The following is a 25,107-nucleotide window of genomic DNA, read 5'->3' on the forward strand; positions in this document are numbered from 1 at the left end:
AACTATAAAAACGGCAAATGGCGGGTGGTCTAAGGGAAACGAGACCTTTATCTACTAGATTTTCCCTTTTCTTTAAAGGGTAAAATTAGAACAAAGTAAAACAAAGACAAAAATACGAACGAAAAAATAAATCACTGAAATTTTCCGTCCTATCAAATAAAAAATTTGGTATACCGTTCGTATTAGCATGCAAATCGGCAAAAACATACCAAACGACGAAAGAATGGAACCCAAAATTAAGCAGCATTAATTGAAATTATGGAATTCTCGTAATATATATTTCAAATGTACAACAACAATAAAATTTACTTAGAATACAACAAAACAAATTTAACAACTACCTATTACATTCATTTATATAATAATTATCCATGTTGAATTCACAATAACAGTACCTCCCAAATAAAAAGTAAAATAAAAAAATATGTATACGTTTAAACTAGTACTTATTCACATATGTTCATACAAACTAAGGAAATAAGAGATATACATAGCAAAATGCCAAATCAAAGATTGAAAATAAATGAAAATTAAATTTTCTGGACGGATTTAACCACAGAACTTTCATCTAATTTTTATACATAAACTTCCCTCGTTGCGTTTCCAATTGCCAAAAAGGGAGAGACTATCGTAAAATCATAAATTAAAATGGAATTCGAAATGTTTTTGTTCTTGTTCTCATACACAATATCTTCTAAAACGTCTTTTTATAATCGCTTTGTTGGGTTTTTAGAGTCGTTTTACGACTTTGATCCTGTTCCTTTGTAATGCCTTCACTTTCATATATTTGTTGATTAACCTACTAGCTACATTGTGGCTTGGTCATTTGATAACTTTTACCGCTTCGTTTTTGTCAATTGAATTTCCTGTTGTCTTTTTATCTTTTTTCACCTAATTTCCTTTCGCTTCTTTTGTTTTCATAATTTACATCAGGCAAGACTCGAGAGACCTTCTACAGGTTCTCGTAATATAAAAATACTGTACTTTTTACCATTTAATTTCTATGAAATTATTTACTATGCAATATATTAAGTACTCTTTGTGGTTTTTCTTCTTTGTGTATAAAACTAATGTATCTTTAATTCTACTAGTAAAAATATACTCTCATATATATAGTAAACTCTTTCTATCATGTTTTTCATTTTCACTTGAGGAGTGGAGAAGGAATGTGGTTTTTGAACTACTTTTAACCCTTTCATGTACTCTTTGTTCATTAAAATATTTTGTCCTTTTCTAACTTTTTTAAAACTGTATCTAGTTCGTTTCTTTTGAAATTTTAAAATATAATTCTTCTATTCTCATTGGTGACTTTTACTTAACAAGTGCGAATTAAATTCATAAACGTTATTACACTGTTCACCGCATATATTACATTTCCATGGATTACTTTCACTATGACAGCCCTTGTGTAAGAAGTACAATGTCTGATCAGGGAATTCTATTCCGCAGAATAAGCATTGCAGTTGTTTTTTTCGACTGAGTGCTAGTAAGTCGCCCTCTTGTCCCGTTGACGTGATAACTCCATTCGATGTTGTGGCAGCGTTGCAACTCGCAGCTTCGGGTGACGTAGTCGCGCTATTACTATTGACATTACCTCCATTTCGAGTTATTCGGTTGCTAGCCCGTGCACAGATTCTTCGTTTCAGGTCCTCCCGCAGAAGCGACTTTAATGGTGACACCTGAAAAACAAATTCCAAATATAGAGAAGGACGAAACAAAGATGCTATGGCTTTAGCAAATGTAAAAATGAATTGAAGGTACAACTACGTCTTATAACTAGAGAAAAAGAGCAGATTCCTTGATTCGAGTGAATGACTGTAAAATCGATTCTTGATTTGATCATATTTGCTTTTCGTTTTGTATTTACAAAGCATACTATACTAAAACATTGAAAATAGATCAGAGTTGCGTCAACATCGAATTAAGAAAGTGGCAATTAAAAAAGGAGCTACCTTCCTTATATAGCGGCCTGATCTGATTATGCTTGAGACTAAGGTTGCATAATTCGACAAGTCCTCACACGACCGCTCAAAACCGTCTTTGGACGGACCAAGAGTGTGTAGGGTCAGGCTGGGAGGAGAATCATACAACTGATGAGGCTCTGTTTGCATATTGGCCATGTTTTAGAGGCAAGCGCATGAACCGAAGCAAAAGTCCAGAGAACGTCTTCCCTGCATTGGAAAAGGTGTTAATATAACCCGAGGCCAAAGTGGAGCGACACACACCGAAGACAATGGACCGCTCAGTCCCTAGTATGCGGACTCTGACTGGCGAATTTTCGCTAGCGCAAAGGAAGCTAACCTGTAGATACGCTACGGCGCCAATGTAGGGCTTAGGACAGTTCAGAAATCAACGAACGAGGTGAGTCTCTCTTTAATTTTCTTAATAACACAAACTTATCGGTGTATAACACGGGCAGTACACCAACTTTCAATTTCCCCAGCTCGGTTGGGAGAAGGTCCGTGAGATCACCCTACTAACCGATAATGGAGGTTTTTGGGTAGATAACTGGAGTGAATGGCCAGAGATTCTTCTCAGATCACAGTTGGGTACTTTGCACTCCAAAAATTACTGTAGAGGTCACAGATCCCTTCAGTTTGGTCAAGTTATCAAGAACAGACTCTCCAACAATGGAACGACAGACGAGTTAGTAATTACCGAAGATAAATCTGGTTGGACTATAAACAGTTTCTCCGCATACAAATCTCTGTGCCTAGATGGCACAATGCCAGTCATACTACTGAAACCGCAAGAAATTGTTGTGCCGTGACTTCTCCAGATTTATCGGAACTGCTTTTTTCGGATACGTACCACACTCTTGGAGACGCGCACGCGTGTCTTTTTTAACCGCATTTAACCGCAAACTAGGATAATTGCGATTCATTCAGTAGTTTTTTTATTCATTAAAGAAGCCGTGAAAAAACACCTAAATTCACAAAAAAAAAGTTTAATGCGGCACCAAAAATTTAGCTTTTAATATTTTTTAATAATCCTAGTTTGCGGACTGTAGTTACGTCTGTACGTTAACATGCCGTTAACTTTTTTTTTAAGCTGATCGCAGCGCTCTCTAGCGTGCAGCAGAAAAACACCTTTTTTTGGAGATGGGTGTATAAATTGCTCTGTATTTCAATAAAGAACTATGCGATCGGGCTGGAAAACTTACTATGCACGATCAAGATATTAGTAAAGCTATGGTGAAAAATTCGTATTTGTATCTTCACAAAAAATTTCTAAAAAAAGCAAAAAAAGGCGTTCACGCGTCATGACCCCCTTAAAACTTTAAACGCGTTTTCCTCAAAAGAACAAATTTTGAGTTGGCTGAACTCACATTTTCTCAGCCAGAGTACACCGATGACACGGCGAAGATAAGTATTAATGAAGGCTACTTCCATATAAAAGCCCAAAGAGAACATTGACGCGGAACAATCTCAACTTGATGTGGATGTTAAGGTATACGCATTTACCCATTTTAGACAGACCAGCAAAGGTGGATCTAGCGCTGTTAATGTGTCGGCTGAAACTAACTTTGGTGCCGCCGCTTTGAACTTCAAATTCCGCAGAAAGTTTACCAAGATGCAGTGCATTACATTCCAGGTACACCCCTGTTGACGCTGTCGAAAGCCTTCTTGAAATCGATGAAGAGCAGGTGAAGCGGAAATCTGAACCCTGCACACTACTTCCCAGTGATTCAAAGGGTATAGTTGCGCTAGCGGCAAGAGGTTCCAAAGCGAAAATCAGTCTGCACTGTCAACCAAGCTTTTGAGGTATTCTTTAATGCTCTCCAGAATTATTGTAGTTATTATTTTTTCAATGGTGTTTGATGTGAACAGTGCAGGGGTATCTAGAGCAGAAACTTCACACACACAACAAGTCAAACTCCTTCTTCAGCTTTCTCTCGTTCAGAAGTAAGATCGGCTTGTCTTGAACGTTTGAGCCATTTTGCTCAGTCAAAGGTCTGATTTGAATGGAGTCGAGAGGCGGTCAAATCACCATCGAGCGTATCAAGTCATCGTTGTTTCAGCCAGCGCTTTGGTCGTATCGCCCAGATGTTCAGACCAATCTTAGTAAGTCACTTCAGTTAGTAAATGTCCACCAGACAAAATCCGCGCCCGGCATGAAAATTACACGGAAAAACATGGTCCAAGGTGGAAATTATACGGGTCTCGGTGTAAAAGTTATGCGGGCCTCCTATTATCCCTTTTTCCATTGGAATTTCTATTACGGGCCCCAAAAATTCTGAGCCGGGGTGAAATCGCTCCACCCCTCATCAGACCTGATGTCCATACCATCGAGGAATCCTCTCTCGCAATTTTTCCACGATCGGTGGAACCATATATCGATCGCAGATGCTCTTATTTCGGATGTGATCATGACATGCAACGGTACTGATCCAACGCATCTTCGTCTCCATTACCACGAGATGTCGTTCATTGTGTCTAATACTCTACTGCGACAGTGCGGACGACACTGCGATAAATTTTGGATTTGAGGCGTTCATTAACAAACACTTCATCCAAGTTGTGTCGATGCGTGGTGCAATAAAGCAGCTCACTATTGGCTGATAGCATTGATCCAAGATATTTAAGGGATTATATACAAAAAAAATTTAGATTTTTTTACTTGAAAAAATATTTTTTTATAAGAATTGAAAATCCATTGTTGAGCTATTATCATAATAAATAAGTGGTAAAAATTTAGACCAATAGTTTTTTAGGCACTTTTCAAAAACACGATTCTGAGATAATCGCGTTTAAAGTTTCAAGTTTGTGTTTTTTAACTTTTAACTTATTTATTTACATCGGTTTTGGATTCCAGGGCCTTACAGTATGCCCTCTGCACAGTCTAAAACATCGATTGGATGCTGGCTACAAGCCATTATCGCCTCTTTTGCGGCTGTAGTACAAACAGTGTATACGGCGATGAAGGTTCTAAAGTCTATGCACAACTGGGATGGAGCAGTGAGATAATGCATTATAAATAACTATAACTTCAGACCTAATGCTCTCATCGTTAATAAATGTGGTGAGAATATTCTTGAGATAATATATTTAAAGAATATGCAACAACTTTTTTTCGATATCGGCGGCCTTCACAGCTATATATAACCCATTAAATCGCTCAATGCTGGTACTTATGGTGCATGTTTCATTGGGGCTGGTCGTTCTATTATATTCAGATTCAGGCTGAGACCATGTTGGATGAGACGATCATTCCATTTTTGAACAAGTTGCTCGAGATCAGCTTTGTTATGAGAAAAAAAAACATCGTCTGCATAGAACAGTATATAGGGCGCTGGACGCGTGACACTGTCCATAACAGGAACAAAGAGGAAAGGCGAGAGAGCGCTTCCTTGAAAAACGTCAACAAAGACACTAAGTGGTTTTGGTATATCCGCCACACATCGAGCTTTATTCTGCGATTCATAGTAATCCACTGCAGAGTATGCCAGATGAGTTAGTGTGGCACACGGTCAAATGTCTTCTCTAGATCTAAAAATACAATGTTAAGAGGGCGATAGTTCTTGTGGCGTTTCTCCAGGAGTAACCACGCAGCGTCTATTGAGTTAGTAGTTCCACAGTTCTTGACAAAGCCGGATTCACGGATTTTTGAACGATATTGTAAATACGGTTGTCAAGAATGCGATGGTTTTCTTTGCTTCCTAGTTAGCATTATTGTAAATTTGTCAATTTGTCGAGAAACTTACAGTGGACGCGTTTCCTTTCATGGACTTTCATTTGAACATCCTCATTGCAAAGCCAACTATCTCGGTTAATGAACCGCCTACCTGGCTTGGTGAACCCGAGAGTTGCATAATCCGATTTGCGGATCGTGTTTTTAACTTGGTTCCACAATTCTTCGATATCCGTTAGGATTAATAATCGCGTAAATGGGATAATTTCTTTTCTTTTCTCACGAAATCGCCACCATTTAATACACGATGGTGGTGGCTTCATTCACAAAACAACAATCAACGGCCGATGTTGAAGTGCAATGGTCACCACCCTCATTGCGTGCTCGAGATCGTTTTCTCCTATGGCACCTATTGTAGTCTGCCTTTCCACTTACATGACCATTACAATCACACGCAATGACGATCTAGTCATTGGTAGGCACATTACAGATCTCTATGTCAAGTAGTTGCCCGAAGGCATCATGTTCGACACCAGGTCGACCTGTCTCTGATGCTGCGTGTGCGGTGAAGATGTGAATAGAACAATCAGCTGATATAATGGTGAGCTTTACTAGCCCGTCATCAAATCGCTCGACTTCTTTAACGAGACTACGGAAACTTTCTGAGATGGTAATGCCTACATCATATTGAGTGGCGGGGCTACCAAAGTAGTGAAGCATTTAGCTATTTTTGCCTCATTCGCGCTCTATACCGCAGCTTTTAGTACCATACCATCGAGTTTCCTGTAAAGCGCAAATGTCAATTCGTCTTTTCCGAATGGCTTTTACCAGCTCCAGGAACGGGACCAGTTCTGTTGGCTGAGGTATTCAACACGATCGCTTTTGTTTTTAACGACATCAATGTTGTCTTATCGCAAATTATCCGCAAGTTTTCTTAGCTCAAAGGTTAACCCAGTAAGCTGATTCGTAAAGCACAAACGGCACTGCCCATGATTTAATGACGATTTCATATTATGGCATGATTATGATTACAGTGATTATGATTGAACGATTACATGATTACAATCGATTATCGATACATGATTACAATCGTAATCATGGCATCATGTTAATTATGATTACAATCGGATTAATGGCATCATAATCATGATTACATGTAACTCCAACTATACTTCATTTATCTCTTTCCCTGATCTACAACCCTTCTTCTTATCATTCTGATTTTCTATACAACAATAAACGTTTGAGGAAGATCCTTTTCGGCTGCTTTCCTTTACTTATAAATTCATTTCCCATTCGAACTGATATCACTTCATAATAATAATAATCATTGGCGCAACAATCCATATTGGATCACGGGCCTTAAAGTGCGTTAGAGCACTTTATTCAAGACCGTAACGGTACACTACAGTATACTGTAGGAGGCGATGTGGTCACCATTTAGCTTGCCTGAGATTATTAATCTGATTTGATTCAGGTACTCATTCATAGCTGGGTCGACTGGTGTCTGACATCCAGATCACGATAACAAATCCCTCTACCACTAGTGAGATTTGAGCAGTGACCTTCCGCTAAGATAGTCCAGCTTAGCATTAATTCGAATGTTGCAATCCTTCATCTGACATAAGCTCTTAGAATGCAAAGGATGGCAATGGCCCAGCATTTGCATTTCGGAATTTAAACAAAAATTTCATTATTACTATACATACATAGATGTTATTATTGTCGTATATCTGCGACTGCTTTAGCTTTGATAGCATATTTTAAAATGTTTCTTTATCAGCACATAGCATAATTCCTGTTATGAGAAGAGAAGTATCATTGAATGCTAGGTAGCCTTGAAACATTTGCCATCGAATTCGTTAAAAACTATCATGAAAATACCAGAATAAATAGGATAAGGGAAACCCCAATATAATTAAGAGTTCAAACCGTTCCGTATAGCCATCTACTAATGTGTTACTACCTTGTATTACATGTTAACAATTTCATATGGATCTAAAGAGTTTTTAAAGTAACTAGTTGATTTTTTTGTTGCTCAGCAGATTCCTTCTTGACAAAATTTGAACTTACCTTAATTAGCGATGTTAAACTACTAGTAGGCGTTGCCGATTCTGGTGAATTCGTTACTCCTGAGTTCACTGAAATTTGATCACTAGAATTTGCAATTCCATTTTTATTTTCCGAATACTCCTCACTGGTGGGTTCCTGAATGAAAATATTACGATTAGTCCTTGGGTGTGCTCTCACTCTTCAAATGACATTTCTTACTTGTTTTATAGGAATCAAACTGATTGACGGTGTTATGTGTCCTTCGGAATGATTTGGTCGTGGACTTTGTACTAAAGAAGCTAAGGTATGTGAGCTAGATGGAATATTTGAGTTTGAATCGGCCGATTGAGGTGATGATGGTGAGCCTCCACATGGACCATTTGATGGTTGCACTTCAAGCGTCGAATTGGGCACTTTTGAAGTTCCCGTGTCACCCTATGGTAATACCAAATGTTTCGTTATTTGCCACAAATATACAATTGAAAAGAAACGTGAAAGTCGAATGTCAGAGCGCACAATTGGTTTTACCTCAAAATAACAAAAAGTCAATTCACTCGATTATGGAGATTGATCTATACCCCTAAAATATACATCAAATCCAAGTGCATAGTTATGACCTGTTTGACGTATTCTATACGCTACATTTAATTAGATAGTATCACAAGATTCCTTGTCTTTCGTATTTGTTCCTAAAATAAAATCATTTTCCCTCCATTAATTTTCTTCTCAAGCCTAATTTAACTATGTACCATCCTCTAACGTTTCCACAACTTCCTTTCACAATTCTTATGTAGCACTTCATCATAAACTACTTACATGAAATGAATCAGCATTTTCTGCCATTGAAATTTCTACATGTGGTGTAAGAAAATGCATTGGTGGTGTTGCATTGTCAGCAGATCTTAAGGAATCTCCACTATCACTATAACTAGGTGCAGGCGCAACTGTTGTACTTAATGAAGGCAAATAGTGTGCAGCATTCTGTGGCTCTAAGGCTAATAGTAAGGAGGACGGGCCACCCGGTCCGGGATTATCTAAATCGATACCGTGCCTGTGGAAAAAAATTGTGTAATCCAGTTTAATGCAATTTATAATGCACACTCAAATCAGGAAAAAAAATTGTTTCATTGCCAAACCTATTGAAAAAGTGAACTCGCAAGGATTTCATCGTTCCCGCTCGAAAGCTACACAACGGACATGTTTTAACTAAATCATGTTGACCTACATGCTCGTTTTGAAAGTGTGCTCTCATTGCAATTTGTCTTTGGAATCCTCTATTGCATATTGGGCAGTGATAGGGTAAAGTTTTCGTGTGTGTTGTGAAGTGCTCAGCTAAATGGTCCTTGCGGAAAAACCTGGAAAATGGAAGAAGTGAAAAATAAATTGTCTTGAAATAATTAATTGATGTCTTATATCTAGATTAGGCCCTTAGTTTAATTTTCTGTTGAAGAAGTTGCGAGTAGAAAGTAAACTTGAATTTACAAGTATAAAATGGGGCTCTATTTAAGAGAAATCTGGAATCCACTATAACGCACATCATTCTTTGAAATGAAACGTCTTTTCCAAAACCAAAGATGTGGATTACGTAACGCACTATGTCATTTAAATTGTTAAAGGTTGAATTGAAATCTTAGCCACTAGACCTCACCTTTTTTGACATACTCGACATTCGTAAGGCTTAACTCCTGTATGTCTCATTTTGTGCCGTCGCATATTGGCACCATTCGAAAATTTCATATTACATACATCACATTCGAACAACTTTCGGGACTGTTGTTGTTTTTCGCTTTCCGACACGGTCGCCGAACCCAGCGAATTGTCCAATTCATTTTCTTCGGCATCCTGTTGTTTAATACTACTACTAGCATTTGCAGTGTTGTTGCATTGAACATAGTGCACCAAAAGCAATGGTTGCGACTGTGTTTCAAATTTATCACAGCGTTCGCAGCGGAATATAGGGGAACTTCCATCATTGGAATCATAGTTGGAGTTCGATGCCGAAACTTTTTCATTTTCATTATCGGGATCTTCATTGGTTGTAGGCGGTTCGGGTGGGTATATAGCTGTTGTGTTACTGGTTCCGGAATCAGCCTCGTCGGCCATTTGGCTGTAAAAGAAGAAGAATTTCTAGTAAAGTTGTACTTGAAGCAAAAAAGCTAAATTTTGAAATTCCATTACAGATTCCTATCTTACACTCAATTATGTAAACAAATTGTTTTTTAGCGAATTTGTGATCTAAAATCTGATCAGATTGAAATGGGGAGGCGACTCGACTAGGTGGACAGCCTAGTGCTGCTTCGATCGAACTGTCCAAATTGGCAAAAACCTAGCTTATTGCTCCAAAGGGTTATAGCAAGTCATTTATAGTTCTTGCGAGTTTTTGACTCCCTTCTTTTATTATATTTTGGGCATCTTTTTCAGTTCCATATAATATATGTTGATCATCTTTCACAAGTGGTTTTATACAGTCTTTCGGCGATTCAAGCGTGTTATTAATATCGTAGATGCTAAACTTCTTTTCAAGCAACTGACAAAATTGACAAGAAATTATGCTTTTAACTTGCTTATTCGCGTACCCGGATGGCTCTAGCAGTTAAAGCGCTGGGCTGTCGTAGCGGAAGATCGCGGTTCAGATCTCACTCGTGGCAGAGGAATTTGTTATCGGGACTGGATGTCGGATACCAGTCGACTTAGCTGTGAATGAGTATCTGAGTCAAATCAAGGTAATAATCTCAGATGAACGCAATGCTGACTACATTGCCTCCTGCAGTTACTGTAGTGTAACGTTACGGTCTTCAAAGCCCTGGTTCAATATGGAATGTTGCGCCAACGATTATTATTCAAGCTACTGCTACATAAATTATGAAACACTGATATCTTTGAAATTTATCAATCTTGCTTTCTAAGCTTTCTCGTTTTTGTTTGGCAGATTGCACAACGTGAGTCCGGATGCTGGGCACCGAAGTCCTACGGCCACAGCAACATCCTAGATGAAATGCCTCGGGAAATCTGGGCATCCCCCACGGACTATGTCACACGCAAGCTGAACTTCACGAGAAACTTTGCTGTGGTCCTTCCAACCAGGGCAAAGTGGAATACCGACGGCGTGTTGCAAGACTATGACACAGTATTCTTTACGAAAGGATCAAAGATGGCCTATGGAGTCGGCGCGGGGATTTTCTCGAATACATACGGTGTATCCAAGTCGTATGGTCTCCCAGGTTTCGCCGGTGTATTCCAGGCGGAAGTACTGGAGATATTGGAAGTCTGTCGATGGCTGGAGCGTGATTCGAGCTCCAAGCGTAACATAGCCATTCTGACCGACAGCCAAGCGGCCATCAAGGCCTTGTACTCAACGACGACATCTTCCCGGCTGATGGGGCAGTGCAGAGACGCGCTCAACCGTCTGGGCGGCACGCTCAAGGTCACTCTCCTCTGGGTTCCCGGGCGTAGGAACATAGAGGGGAATGAGCGGGCTGACGGATTGGCCAGGCAAGGCTCTGCTCTTGGCAGTCCCTCGCCGAATACAGTCGGTGTTCCGCTGGCGGCTGTTGGGGGCCGAGTCTACTCGCACTGTCTAGCAGCCGTGGGTCTCAGATGGTGAAGGCTTACAAGTTGTGCCAAGTCAAGGAGAATATAGCCCGCTTATAACATAACTCGATCACGGCATACCCTACAACACACACTGCCGAAGCTGCGGAGAAAGAAGAGAAACTCACATGCAGTTTCTCTGCGATTGCCCAGCTCTGGCTAGAGTCAGGCTGCGGACACTGGGTAAACCATTCTTTGGGGACCTCAGAGAGATTTCTAGCTGCAGGGTTGGAGAGCTGCTTTCCTTCGTGACTGCTACGGGTTGGCCCTGAAGATCCGGGGCGGCTGGACTCTGCCTCCCTGCTCCCATAACAACAGTCACGGTCTTAGGAGTTTGTGGCATCAAAACGGCGCACCAAAGCGCTAATTGGGGTGCTCGGAGCGGCCACTGATACCTACCTACCGGGGTCTATGAGTTAGCATTAAAGTAGGCTGTGTAGTTAAAATTTCATGTACATTTCGAGCTAAAACTTCCTTTCATTTACTCGCAAATATTCTTCCTTTATTTTTGAATACTTTATCTTGCCTAGGCATTCCAAATTACTAAATAATATGAAGGAAATATAAAGAAGCACTATTTTTCTTCTCTTCTTCCAACCTTCTCTTAATTCCAACCAGAAAATCTGTAACGCGAAAGAAAATAAAACTCAGCTATTAAAACCAACAATGCAAGGAGGCAGCATAACTGCATTTATAAAATTGTAAACATAAATTAAAATGTTTAAATTTTTAGTAACGAACTCTTCAGGGGAAGTTTTATTTATTTAAGCAGATATTATAGATGGATTGTAAAGGCACCAAGATCCGTTTTCCATATCTTTTACTCGAACACCTATCGTGAAACGACGCCTCTCTATATTATATGCTCGGTATGTAAGAGTTTTGCAACTTTCTGATCCTGTATATGAGTTGCCTTTCTCTATCTCTCCTTTGTCCTAGCCCAATTACAAAATAATTTCTACAGTGCACGTGCAATAGTTTGCTGGAAGAAGTTAATATCTCCTGAAAATATACTCCAGCTGCATGTGATAGCCGGCAAATTTCGAAGCGATCTTGCTACCGGAACATCAACAGTGCCTCGTATGGGGACTCACTTCACAACTACGATTTTTGCCTGTTGAAACCCGTTTTTGATTAGTTTCTGAAATGTGCGCAGCTTCCTTGGCAACAGGTGATCGACTACACACTGTTCAAAAACAGGGCCTGCCATATGTTCATTTGGGTTTAGACTCACTAGCAACGAACATCTAATCATCATTTAGGGAGTTGTTTTTTGATTGTGTGTAATAAAAAGGATGCTGACATCGGTTTCGAAAAAGATCACCGTCTGATGGTCGCTGACCTACGATTGCGTGCCACTACTGCGGTTGCTCAGAAAGAAGCAGAGCACTTTCACCAAAAGTTCACCACGGATCGTTCCTGCGATCGGACTTTGGCGGACACATACAATTGTAAACTCTCTGGAAAGAGTCGGCCATAATTTTGAAATAAAAAATGTTTATCAACCACCAAAAATTTGTTTCTTAAATTAATTGAGCTGACGTCAAGATTCAGGAAAAGGCTTCCTTTTGAATTAAATTTATATTAATAGAATTATGCTTTCTACATTTATGATACTAAGAATAGCAAGAAGTTAATAAAGTATTATGAATATCAAAAGTAGAATAAAAGTAAAGTTGATAACAATAAGACTGAACTCAACAGGAGTGTCGCCTTGCAGTAGGATAACTTTCTTCTTGCGAGTATATTGAAGAAGGGTGAGTCGCGAAAAGTACAACAGAACGAAGCTTAATAGGCTGGCTCTGAAGATCTGGACTCTGCCCCCTTGCACTTGTCACAGCAGCCATGGTCTTAGGGGTTTGTAGTTGTAGCTTGTGGAAAAACCTATAACTGTTATCAAAATGAAATGACATCGAGATCAAAAGAGAAGAAATTTTAACTCCAAAGCTCTAAGTTTTCATCAGTTCCAGTATGTGTCGTGTCATCGGAAAATTCTGACCTGGGACAACAACAAAACAAGTCGGGAAATCAGAAGCTTCAGGTATGAAAGGTTTTGCATATTTTTTATATATATTTTAATGCACATTTATACTTAGCTCGTAATTTATATGCATATATTATGCTAGACTATTCATTTTAGTGTGATCCTGACATTCAAAGCCCTAGATTGCAGCAAATTTGCACAAAAGCGACAACTTCGACTCATTATAGCTTTGTTAATAATAGTGTGATTTCCACTGAACTTGGTAGAATCATGCATTATATTATAGCCTACATTAATCTCCTCTGATAAGCAGATGAGAGTTAACACTCAAGCCATCCACAACACCTATAAGAGGGAAATAGATGCTTCAATAACCGCAGTCAACAGAGATCCTGGAGATGAAGCATCAACAAATGATCTTCACAATCACCTGAAGAACGTTAGCATAAATATGGCCACGAATATACTTGGCCCCAGCCGCAAAAAAAGTCGGAGCGGCTGGTTTGACGATGAATGTAAGCTAGCAACGGAACGGAAGAATGCTGCATACCGAGTAATGCTGCATTCTCAAAGGACGCGGGCACGCGCGGAGACTTATCACGAACTTCGGCGAGCAGAGACGCGACTTCCCATACGGAAAAAGGAAGCCTGGGATAACCAACAGGTCTATGAACTTGAAAAGTACAGGGAGCAACGACACCAGCCGGCCAAGTTTTACCAACAAGTTAGCAATATGAAGCTTTATACACTCCGATGTTCATCCTGCCGAGATAAAGAGGGAAATCTGATTTCCAACAGAATGGGCATATTGGAGCGATGGGTTGAGTACTTTGATGAACTACTGGACAATCAGAAAATCGAAGAGTTGGAGGTCCCGCCAACTGAATACGACGGACAAATACTGCCACCACCAAGTTTAGGAGAAACAGTCCGTGCAATTCATCGGCTAAAAAATCATAAGTCGCTAGGAGCCGATGGAATTACAGCCGAATTGGTTAAAGATGGAGGCGACCAAGTGGTTCATCAACTTGTGCTCAAGATATGGGGCAGCGAATCAATGCCTGACGATTGGCAACGAAGCATTATCTGTCTCATACATAAAAAGGGAGATATCACACAATACAGCAATTATAGAGGTATCACGTTGCTGAGTACCATCTATAAGATATTCTCCACTATCTTGCTAGGCCGGATAGCCCCATACGCCCAAAACATTATTGGCCCATAACAAAGAGGCTTCACTCCAATCAAATCAGTAACAGATCAGATTTTCTCTGTGCGGCAAGCGATGAAAAAACTGTTGGAATATGGACATCAGTTGCATCATCTATTCATAGACTTTAAAGCCGCCTATGACAGCATAATCAGGGTAAAACTATACACGGCTATGAGAAAATTCGGTATCCCGACGAAATTTATAAGACTTACTAGGCTGACCCTGACTAATGTGCGAGGCCAGATAAAAGCAGTAGGATCACTCTCAAGACCATTCGACATCAACAACGATCTAAGACAAGGGGATGACCTATTATGGGTTCTCTTTAACCTGGCCCTCGAGAAAATGATCCGTGATGCTGAGGTAAATGCAAAAGGTACAATCCTCTTTAAGTCCACCCAACATGGGAAGAACAACCCGAGACGTACAAACTGCCTTCATCCAGATCGAGCAGGCGGCGCGAGATCTTGGGCTGCACATCAATGAAGGCAAGACAAAGTATATGGTGGCAACATCAGCACCAAACACCTACCAACCAACAACATCAAATCGCACTGGTCAAACGGGAAGAATGAAGATAGGAGACTACAACTTTGAGATTGTTGATTTCTCCTATCTAGGGTCGAAAATCACAACTGATAACAACTTCCATGATGAAATCCGCGCACGGTTGTTGACAGCCAACGGAGCCTATTTCAGCTTGCAAAAACTGTTCCGCTCGAAACGTCTCACCCTAGTGTCAAAGCTCTTACTGTATAAGACTATGGTCTTGCCAGTCTTCATGTATTCCTCGGAGACTTGGGTTCTTAGCAAGAAGAATTACGAACTCTTGGCCGCGTTCGAGAGAAGAATCCTGCGAGGAATTTTTGTCCCCTACATGAGGATGGACGATTCCGTAGCCTACATAACGACGAAAACTATGAACGATATCATGTCAGGTTGTGGATAAAATCCGGCTCAATAGGTTACGGTGGGCGGGTCACTTAATCCGTATGGATAAGGATGATCCAGCCCGGAAAATCTATAAGGGCAAAAAAAGACCGTGCCTGAGATGGAGCGATGGCGTAGATCAGGACGCCGGACAGTTTTTAGGGATATCGAATTGGTGGACCTCGGCGCAAAACCGGGATGTCTGGAGTTTCTTATTAAGGCAGGCCTAGACCAGATACCGGTTGTTGCGCCGTTGCTGATAATGATATTATTGTATTTCATGATTCTAGGATGAACTTAAAACGGGTATATAACGGAAGTCTAGACATCTCATAGTGGCTGCTTTATGATTGCGATTTTCAGATTTTTCAGCTGTATAGTTTCTGAGAATGGGTTCGTGAAAGAAATGATCACTTTATAGCACGCGCACTTCCCCGTTTTCACTGAAATGGTAAAATTAAGGCCAGTTCTTGAAAGTTCCGATCGAGACCTTTCATTTGATACCCAATATGACCACATTCAGTGAAAAAATTTCAAACTCCCCTTTCACATGTGTGAGACCCTTAAATTCAACGTAGAAAGATGTTACTCATTGCATGTGTGGGGGTTCACAGTCCTCAGCGAATTTCATATCAATAGGAGTAACCGTTTCTGAGAAAAATGCATGTGACAGATAGACGGACGGACAGATAGATAATAAATCGATTTTAATGTTTTGTTTTACACAAAAACTTAAAAAGAGCTTTGTTGGCGTTTAGAAGGTGGAAGTGGCAGCGGATATAAGTATTTCGACAGTCATTTGCTTGCTTCTTCAGCGGAATGTATTCAATCAGTTAGTATAAACCAGCCGAACTCAACAAGCAATACAAAAGCAAGTTGTTGCCTCTAGACTGGTTTCCGGATGAGCCGGAAGATGAAGATAATAGAAGATGTAGCCTTATTAAGTGAAATATTAAATATGACAAATTTTGTAGTTGATCTTCGTTAGGAAAAGCTAACGTGTTTGCAGACGTTAACGTGTAGCCCAACTTGTTTCACTCAATTTCGGAACACCTTTGTTGTTGTTCGAAGATAAATTGCTTGAAACATGGTAAATCCTTTTTGAGTAAAACGTTTTTTCCAGCACAAAATTTTTCCATTTAGTGAACAACCCAATAGATGATTATAAATAAAGGAAGCATAATTACTGTTTACTTGTTACCTTACCTACATAGTTACGAAATATAGAACATTGACGATGGCAATTTGCAAATCGAAAAGTTCAAGCAAACTAGGTTCACGGCTGTGAGTGAAGGCGTCAAGTCCCACTAACTGAAATCACCTGTCCCAAAAAGTTCAAAGTTAAAGGTCGTCAGCCATTATAAAATATGCATAACATCATTGCAAATTGAATTACATACACATTTCGAATAGTAACGCTATCACCACTCTTATGACATTCCACCAAAAATGTGTGCAGTATCCAAATTGACGGCAGAAAAAAAATCCCGTCGGACTGCTCCTCTACTCATACATTAAATCATTTTGAAAACTGGAAAAGTTTCCTAATCGGATACAATGAATACTCATCAACGTGGAATTATGTGCATGTAAGACTTTTCACAATTTTTCATAAAAGGCGGAGATGAAATTGAGATATATAATTCAATAGATATGTGTATATATTAATAAATTATTAAAGTTTGGATATTTTGGAATGTGCTCCGAAACTTTTTAAGTTTTTTCATTAATATGCAATTTGTTCTTAATTGCTGGTGAGGGTTAGTTTGGAGTGTACTTTAGTTATGGCAAGTGTAATTGCAGGACACATTTGAGTAGTGTACCGTTATGGTCTCAACACATTAATTAAAGCATTTGTTGCTCAGAGCTATTAATTTAATTATTGCATATGCAGTATTCTGAGTAAGCGTCTCAAGCTTCTATGAAAGAGATTTCATTAGAAATAGAGAAATTAAAAATAACACCTAGAGTCTGCCTAACAACAATTTGTAGCCGTTTAATTCCTTTTTAAATGGCTTGATTTTAAATGGATCCTGATTAAGCATCCTCGAAATCTCTAGAAATAGTTTTTGTGTAGATTCTATTTTTTAGTGACCTTCTTGGTCTAATATCCATTTACTCTCTGTCTGCCTACCTACCCATCTGTTATATTCATTTTACTGGAAACTGGAAACAAAATTTGAGGATTTTGGCGACATTTACTTTGGAGAATTCCATTTTGTTTCCTTATGAAAGGAGGTCCTACATGCAATTTATTCTTTAATTGAGTTTTTGTGCAAAACAAACCTTACTAAAGTCGACAAGTCATTTGAAATACGTTTAATTTATTGTCACGCAATGTTGCGGAAGTATGCAGTCTATGAAATTACATGCATGGATTGAACGGCATCATTTTAGAAAAGGAGCAACAAGTTTTTCCGTAGTGTGTACTTATTAAATGAGAGAATTCAATTAGTGCAATTTATTCAAGAGATAGGAAAACTATGTCTCAACAAGCCTTCATCATTTCTAAATTCACTAAACGCCAGCGAAACTATATTTTAACGTTTGAAATTTTCGATTGTTCCCCTTTCACGAATACGTTTCACGTTGAAACAAATACTGTGTTGCATTGAAGTGAGAAATTTGAAGTCCAAGGTGCAGTTTGCCAGGGTTGCTTCCTGCCACCGATATTACATATATATCTCTTCTTATTATTGGTTACGTTCTGCATGCTGCTTTTTCCGGAGGAGGTAAAGGGTTTCACTGACCATGTTATCTTTCCTCTTACACCTCGGCTACGTTTATGACGTATTTTCACTCTCAAACCGAGTAGATTCTGGTCAAATAGCTCCTAATTGAGAGAATGAGGTAATGAGATTAGGATTGAAGATAACTACCAAGAAACGAGTCGGGAAACCGGAAACTGGACGCTTCAGGTATGAAAGGTTTTGTGTATTCCTTAGTCCGTAGCACGTAATATATGCATATATTATGTGAGAATATCCACTTTCGGATGATATTGACATCTATAGTCTTGAATTTGCAAAGAAAAGACAACTTTGACGTATTATAACTATCTTAGTAATAGTGCAATTTCCATAAAGTTTGGTGAGATCATGCTCTATGTTATATTCTATATTGTTGCGTAGTGTTGGTGGTGCTAGCATGAACTTAAGGGGGGTTTTGCAGCCAATTACTAAAAACTATAGTAGTATACTATTTTTATTAGTACAGATATCAGTAAGGAAAGTATTTCGGAGCCCAGGCACCATATAGTGGGAGCGCCCTGATTTTTTTCAGATTTTTCGGTTGGGTCAATTTCAACCGCCCGCACTCCCCACCTTTCCAACAAATGTCAAATCTAAGACCGGCTTCGAAAAGTACTAACCGATATTTGATGAAAAAAAATTTACATCCCCCTTTTGCATGTATGGGTTCAATTAGTACGGAACTCATATTTGATCTCGGGTGAAACGTAGAGGAATGAAGGTTCAGAATATAATCCTCAAAAAGTGTCTCGTTCTCAGAACCTATCTAACCGAAATACCTGAAAAAATCACAATAGTGTATCTAAACGAAATCTAGGCCTCAAAATGCATCCCGTTCCGATATCTGCTAATAGTATATTTCCATATTTTAGAAATTTAGCTGGAAACCCCCCTTAACTTCGTGCTAGAAGTACGGCAGTGATATAAGGAAGTACATACGGCATAACTCTGGGAACTGTGAAAGAAATCCAACTATTGTTTGTTTAGGGCGAGCATAACATCTACGTCTATAATGTATACGTATATCTTGTAGTTTGAAAAAATTATGAAGGAATATTTTGGGTTTTTAGCTATATACGAATGGAGATGTGAATGTGGAAGATGAACCTGAAAACCTTTATACCCGAAGCACCAGCTTCTGATATTCCGATTTTTTAATTTCTAGCTTTTTAAGGTTGCAAATGAAAGAAGAAATACTACTGAATTTTGTAATTTTCGGAGCACTTTCCCAATGAAAAACACAGCAAAAATCAGGTACGCTATGTTCAAAAGCTTAATTTGATTAACATTTTTAGCATACGAAGTCTGTTCTGGAAAAAAACTGAACATTTCAAATTACACATGTTTACGGACATCGGTTGCATTGCACAGAAACTCAGCTGTAACCATCTAATTTTGTTTAAAACTTCCAGGCAAAATGTTTCAAATTCTTACGAACATGAAGCTTTAACATAGGTCAAACGTAATGTTATGAATGATTTTCCCGATTTGAAAGTGATCGTCAGTCAAGTAGAAATGATCCTCGGCCACGAAGGCGTTCGACTTCAATTGTTCAACTGGTAGATCTCATGTTCGAGTTGCAGTAAAATTTCTCGACCGTTTGATAAGTGAAGTGGCTTTTACAATATCGCTGTATACGATGAAAAAGAAAACCAAAACAATTCAAAAAAGAATTTGCAGCGTGCATCTTGACCAAACGTTCAACAGGACCCAGGTAGAGCGTGGCAAAGTAGTGTTTTGGTGTGACGAGGAGGTTTGCTAACAGGTAAGGCAGTAAATTTGAGAACACAAACACAAGGAAGACAGATATATATTGTGGTATTTAAAAAATCCGCGGACTTACTACACCTCACCTCAATCAAATTTATAGTGTGGGAACTGAAAACAGAATCTTTTCGCTGGCGAATAATAATCGTCGTTTACAGGTTATGGAAGTTGCTAGAATTGAAATCAGATGTAAGAGTAGACAAACAATCATTATGGATGAACTTAGTTATCAAAGTTTCCGTTAGGTGCATTCCAAGTCATCTTTCTGAATAACAGCTAGATGCTTCCCATAAACAGTTACCAAGTTAGCGAACGTGATTTATGTTACAAATAGAAACCAAGCGTTGGGGAAAATGCATGTTCAACGAAAGAGATTATGTGGAAAAATAGAATTAATGATGAGCATAATGAGAATAAACAATTGATTCCCTGTATTTCCGGTTGATATATTTGATCCGGGGCCAGCCATGCCTCATTGTCAATTTAGTTTTATAGTTTGTCACAGAGCCTTCTTTATCTTCTTTTCAAAAGCAAGATAATAGCGTAATGTTTGTTGGACTCCTAAATACTATCATAACCAATAAGAACTTCTGAATGGCAGGCAGATAGTTTGGTTGAACATACGCAAAAAAAAATTTTAGTAAATCGCCACCGTTGAAATTGCATCACCAGGTGAACTTTTCTACTCACATAATTGAGTGAACCGCTATGAGACATGGCCTAGACTTTCAAGCCTTTCTTATTTCGACAGCCGTTGATACAGTTGACTTAATTTGGTAGATGTTGTTGATCATGATTGATTAAACTTCTGACATAAATGTCACCAAACACGGATTCTTTTGTTGGATATCAAAACAAGATGCAGTAACTTCGCTAGGCGATTCAGATAACTATATATTATTATCGTCGGTATTCGGTATTTTAAACATACTGAACCTATGTGTATAAAAAAGAACAGAATAGTATAGAGAAACCTTTTTCAAGCGAAATATGACGGACTTCATTATTTTAACAATACCTGCCTTATAATAGAATTACTGTTATAAGGTTTGTTTGTTCACGAGCTCTTATTCTTCAATATAAGTTTGGTTATTCAAACTAAACAGTTAATACACAGCACAATGTCAAAAACATCAGATTTTGCTTTGCATATCTGAGTACGGAAATGAGATGGTTTTACAAAGAAACGACTGGAGTGGTGGATTACCAGCTCCTCTTTAATAACACGAAAGTAGGCAGACTAAGAAAATATTAGGTATGGAAAGTGATCGAGATTTTGGCACACGATTTTCTCAATATTTGAAAAAAATCACAATGGCGCGATGCAATTTACCATTAAATTGGGAAGTGTGACTCGAAAATCTTTAAAACTGCACCTATGGAATTCAGTTATGGAACGCAACGAAAATTATTAACATTAAACTGCTCCAACAAACGCAATCAAAGATTCCACGAATGATAGCAAATGCAACTTGGTTCATCAGATGATGAAATACTTTAATAATAATAATAATTGTTGGCGCACCAATCCAGTTGGATCATGGCTTTGAAGTGTGTTAGAGCACTTCATTCAATACCGTAACGATATACTACAGGATTGCACTACCCTGTACGAAGCAATGTGGTCAGCACTGCGTTCGCCCAAGATCATTACCCTGATTTGACTCACGTACTCATTCACAGCTGAGTGAACTGGTATCCGACGTCAAACTCCCACGACAAAATCCCACTACCACCAGTGAGATTTGAACCGCAACCTTCCGTACAAAAGCTTTGTGTTCTAATCACTCAGCTATCGGGACACGTTGAAATATTTTGTCAAGTTAAAATACATCGAGAAAAACTCAAAGAGCATCTAAATATTCTTGCCAGGAACTTACATGCTCCAATGGACATGTTATAATTAATGTCCACAATTGTACCTTTGAATACCGTTCAAACCTACTTTAGGGAGGAATTTACATGTTTTCTTTAGTCTATAAGATTTGATTAGATGAGATTGTTAGTTCTATAAAAACATTTGTGTAAACGAAATAAGAAGATTACATCTTTATGATCATCATCAACGTCGCAACAACAGGTATCCGATCTAGGCCTGCCTTAGTAAGGAACTCCAGACATCCCGGTTTAGCGCCGAAGTCCTCCAATTCGATATCTCTAAAAGCTGTCTGGCGCCTTGATCTACGCCATCACTATATCTCAGGCAGGGTTCGCCAAGTCTTCTTTGCGAACTGCTTGCTGCCATTTTCGCCGAATATAATCATATGGGTTATCAAATGAAAGGCCTCCATTAATACTTTTCGAAACAAATGTTAGTTTTGACACTGGGTGCAAATTAATTTTGAATTTCACGCCAACTCGAAAAATGTTGTGTTGATAAAAACACATCTAACGTTTTATCAAATATAATACTTTTTGAATGAAAAACCTTTGACCTGCGATACCTGCACCATTTAGTATCTTTTTTCCTCCTCATACGCTGCGCTATGTATAATATATGCATAAAAAGTATGAGAGAAAGAAGCAAATCCTTTGAAACAAAGGTACGATACCAGAAATAAGGAAAATTTACTCGAGCTACATATGTACACTGCCTACTCATTTGTAAAACCGTTAGGCTTTTATATTATTAAAAAAATATTTCCAGAGGTATTCATGACCAAAGTCAATCATAAAAAAAATTTTTCGAAAAAATTGGACCCATCATATCCCCTTAAGAATTAAAGAGTACGGGCGTTACTCCACAAAAAGGGGAAAACGTACCGGAAATTCAAAAATTAGAACAGAACTCTGGCCATGCATAAGTTGACAAAAGGACAATCAGCGATAATATACGCAGGGACAGATTTTCGTTACTAGGCTCCAAATTATATTTGCAATAAAACCATTGAATAGTACTCCTTGAGACACATAGACATGGATGTTTACAAGATATCATACTCAAAGTAACCATCAAAGTATAGGTGAATCCATAGCAAAATTCAGGATAGGTTACACGTCCTCCAGGAACTATATTAGAAGAACGCACCCCACAAGTAACACTACACTTTAACAGGATTTCTACTACAGTACAACTACTGAAGACCTTGGCATTTCTCAGGGTGGAAACGTACACAACCAACAAAAATGTGACAAAAATAACTGAGAACTCTGAGCGAGAAAACTTATAAACATAGCAATATTTCTTCACTGGCTATCAAATAGAAAGATATGGAAGAAATCCCGACGATAACTAACTTCCGTGAACAGAAATTTCCTGAAGCCTGATTGACCCAAAAAGGTGACACACAGCAAGCGGACAAGCGAGTGTTACTTCTGTACATGGGTGGAGTTAATTAGGTTTATCAATGCAGTGCATGCTATAACCATGGCAGAAGAAGCAATAAATGCTGCAAAAAGTCGTCCAAAATTTTTAGGGTTTGAAACTTCGAATAAATGTGTATTATATAGAGAATTGAACTATACATTTTCCTTGTTTAGGGGACACCAAAGGCAAAGGTGTTGAAAAAGAAGGAAAAATGGAAAACTTCCAAAACGAATAGGGATATGCTAAAATGGTATGCTTTTCTATTGTTTAGACGTACAACACAGTGTAGCTAAAGTTTCGGAACTGCTTTTATAAAAAATGTATAAGTGGCATTATCCACGTGTTATAGCATGTAGTACGACCCTTTGGATAGAACCTACATAATTCGCGATTCACTTTGATTTTTGTTTTTCATTGTAATGGAAAGCTATCTGGAGCAGTGGCGGGCAATCCAATTTTCTTTTAAAGGAAGTCGGACAGTCGCACATTTAAAATGATGGAAAAAATATACGGTGGTGAATTTTTATCCGTGCAAATGCTTTCGAGTGTTAGAGAAAAAGAGTTCGAGACCGGCAAAAGAAGGTTGATGATGATCCGAAAGTGGGACGCACCAGCTGAATGTTTAGCAAAGGATTGCTATACAACGATCAGAGTGTTGGCAGAACGTTCGTGGAAGGAAAAAGCAAACTTTCGTAGAATTATTATAGAAGACTTTGGAAAAAAGAATTGGTGCGTATCACATGCGTTAGCAGCCAGAACACAGAGCTTCTTATCATGATCTTCTTGACATTGCATGTGCATGATTAGCAATGACCTGTGATAAATACTGGTATTTTGCCCATGACCACAAAAGCATTCTGAGTTGGATCAAATCCCCCTAAGAGAAAAAAATCCGCTTTAAGGAGCGGTGTTTCAAAACAATTTTGGTGGCATTTTTCACTTTCAAGGGCTTAATTCGCAAGAATTTTGTCCGCTGGTAAAACAACACCGAATTCTATAAAGGAGTAATGGGTCGGATCCTTAAAGCCATTACTGGCGATCGTCTGCACTTTGCGGCGTCTAAAAATTAATTTCTCTCGCCTGACAATGCGCAAGCCCATAACACGACATCCAGTCACCAATTGTTAACAAAAAAGAGATGCTTGCACCACCACCCCCTGTTCTCTTTATCTCAGCTATTTCCGGACGAATATTTTTTATTTCCCAAGCTGAAATTGATATTACAAAAAAATGTAAACATCGAATTGAAACAATTACAGGACCAGGCTACAAATACGTTCTAGAGAGGCTGGCGGAATATATTCAACAGGGCATAATTTAAATGCTCTTTACATACAGTAATTCAAATAGAATATTTTTGGTGCCTTCTTTGCTCCATTTTCTGAAGACCGTTCCTGAAGCTTAGTAACCACACTGTGTACATATCTTGGGGATAAGAACACAGTTCTGGTAGAAATGCCAAATTGTATTTAATGACTGTCTTCATAAATTCATAAGTTCGCGGAAAATTTTCAATAAGCAGGTTTTATGTACCAACAGATTCATCGAAACAAAATCCGCATTGAAAGGATTAAAGTATTTGCCATTTGCCATAAATTTACTTTTTCCTACATTTTATTTTATTCGCTTGAGATGAAACTATAAAGAAAGTATTTAAAAGTTGATTTGCGCTCATTATCTTCCCTCTCAGCGCATCGGAGCCTTTCGCAATACTAATCACCATCAATTCTCAAATCGCCAACTGGCCAACTGCCCTTAGGAAAAACTATGTATGCTAAGAGCCCAATTCATCCGTCCATTTATTATTCTCTGTACCTACACCGTCCATATTAAAACACACAAGTTGAAATTCGGACAAATGTAATTTACAAAACGAATA

General features: G+C 38.7%; 1 protein-coding gene across 1 annotated transcript in view; it reads right to left on the reverse strand.

Moving 5' to 3' along the window:
- Positions 1 to 250: 250 nt before the first annotated feature.
- Positions 251 to 25,107, reverse strand: part of LOC119654647 (zinc finger protein ztf-16) — a 52,697-nt gene continuing 27,840 nt past the window's right edge. The window contains exons 2-7 of the mRNA XM_038060127.1: positions 9,332 to 9,790; positions 8,820 to 9,038; positions 8,500 to 8,734; positions 7,903 to 8,118; positions 7,705 to 7,839; positions 251 to 1,679 (exon numbers count right to left, since the gene is read on the reverse strand). Of these exons, the coding sequence (XP_037916055.1) occupies positions 1,299 to 1,679; positions 7,705 to 7,839; positions 7,903 to 8,118; positions 8,500 to 8,734; positions 8,820 to 9,038; positions 9,332 to 9,786 (1,641 nt within the window). The 5' untranslated portion in view covers positions 9,787 to 9,790 and the 3' untranslated portion in view covers positions 251 to 1,298. The remainder of the gene's footprint in view (positions 1,680 to 7,704; positions 7,840 to 7,902; positions 8,119 to 8,499; positions 8,735 to 8,819; positions 9,039 to 9,331; positions 9,791 to 25,107) is intronic.

This window comes from Hermetia illucens, chromosome 4 (genome assembly GCF_905115235.1).
Source record: "Hermetia illucens chromosome 4, iHerIll2.2.curated.20191125, whole genome shotgun sequence".
Classification (NCBI taxonomy): domain Eukaryota; kingdom Metazoa; phylum Arthropoda; class Insecta; order Diptera; family Stratiomyidae; genus Hermetia; species Hermetia illucens.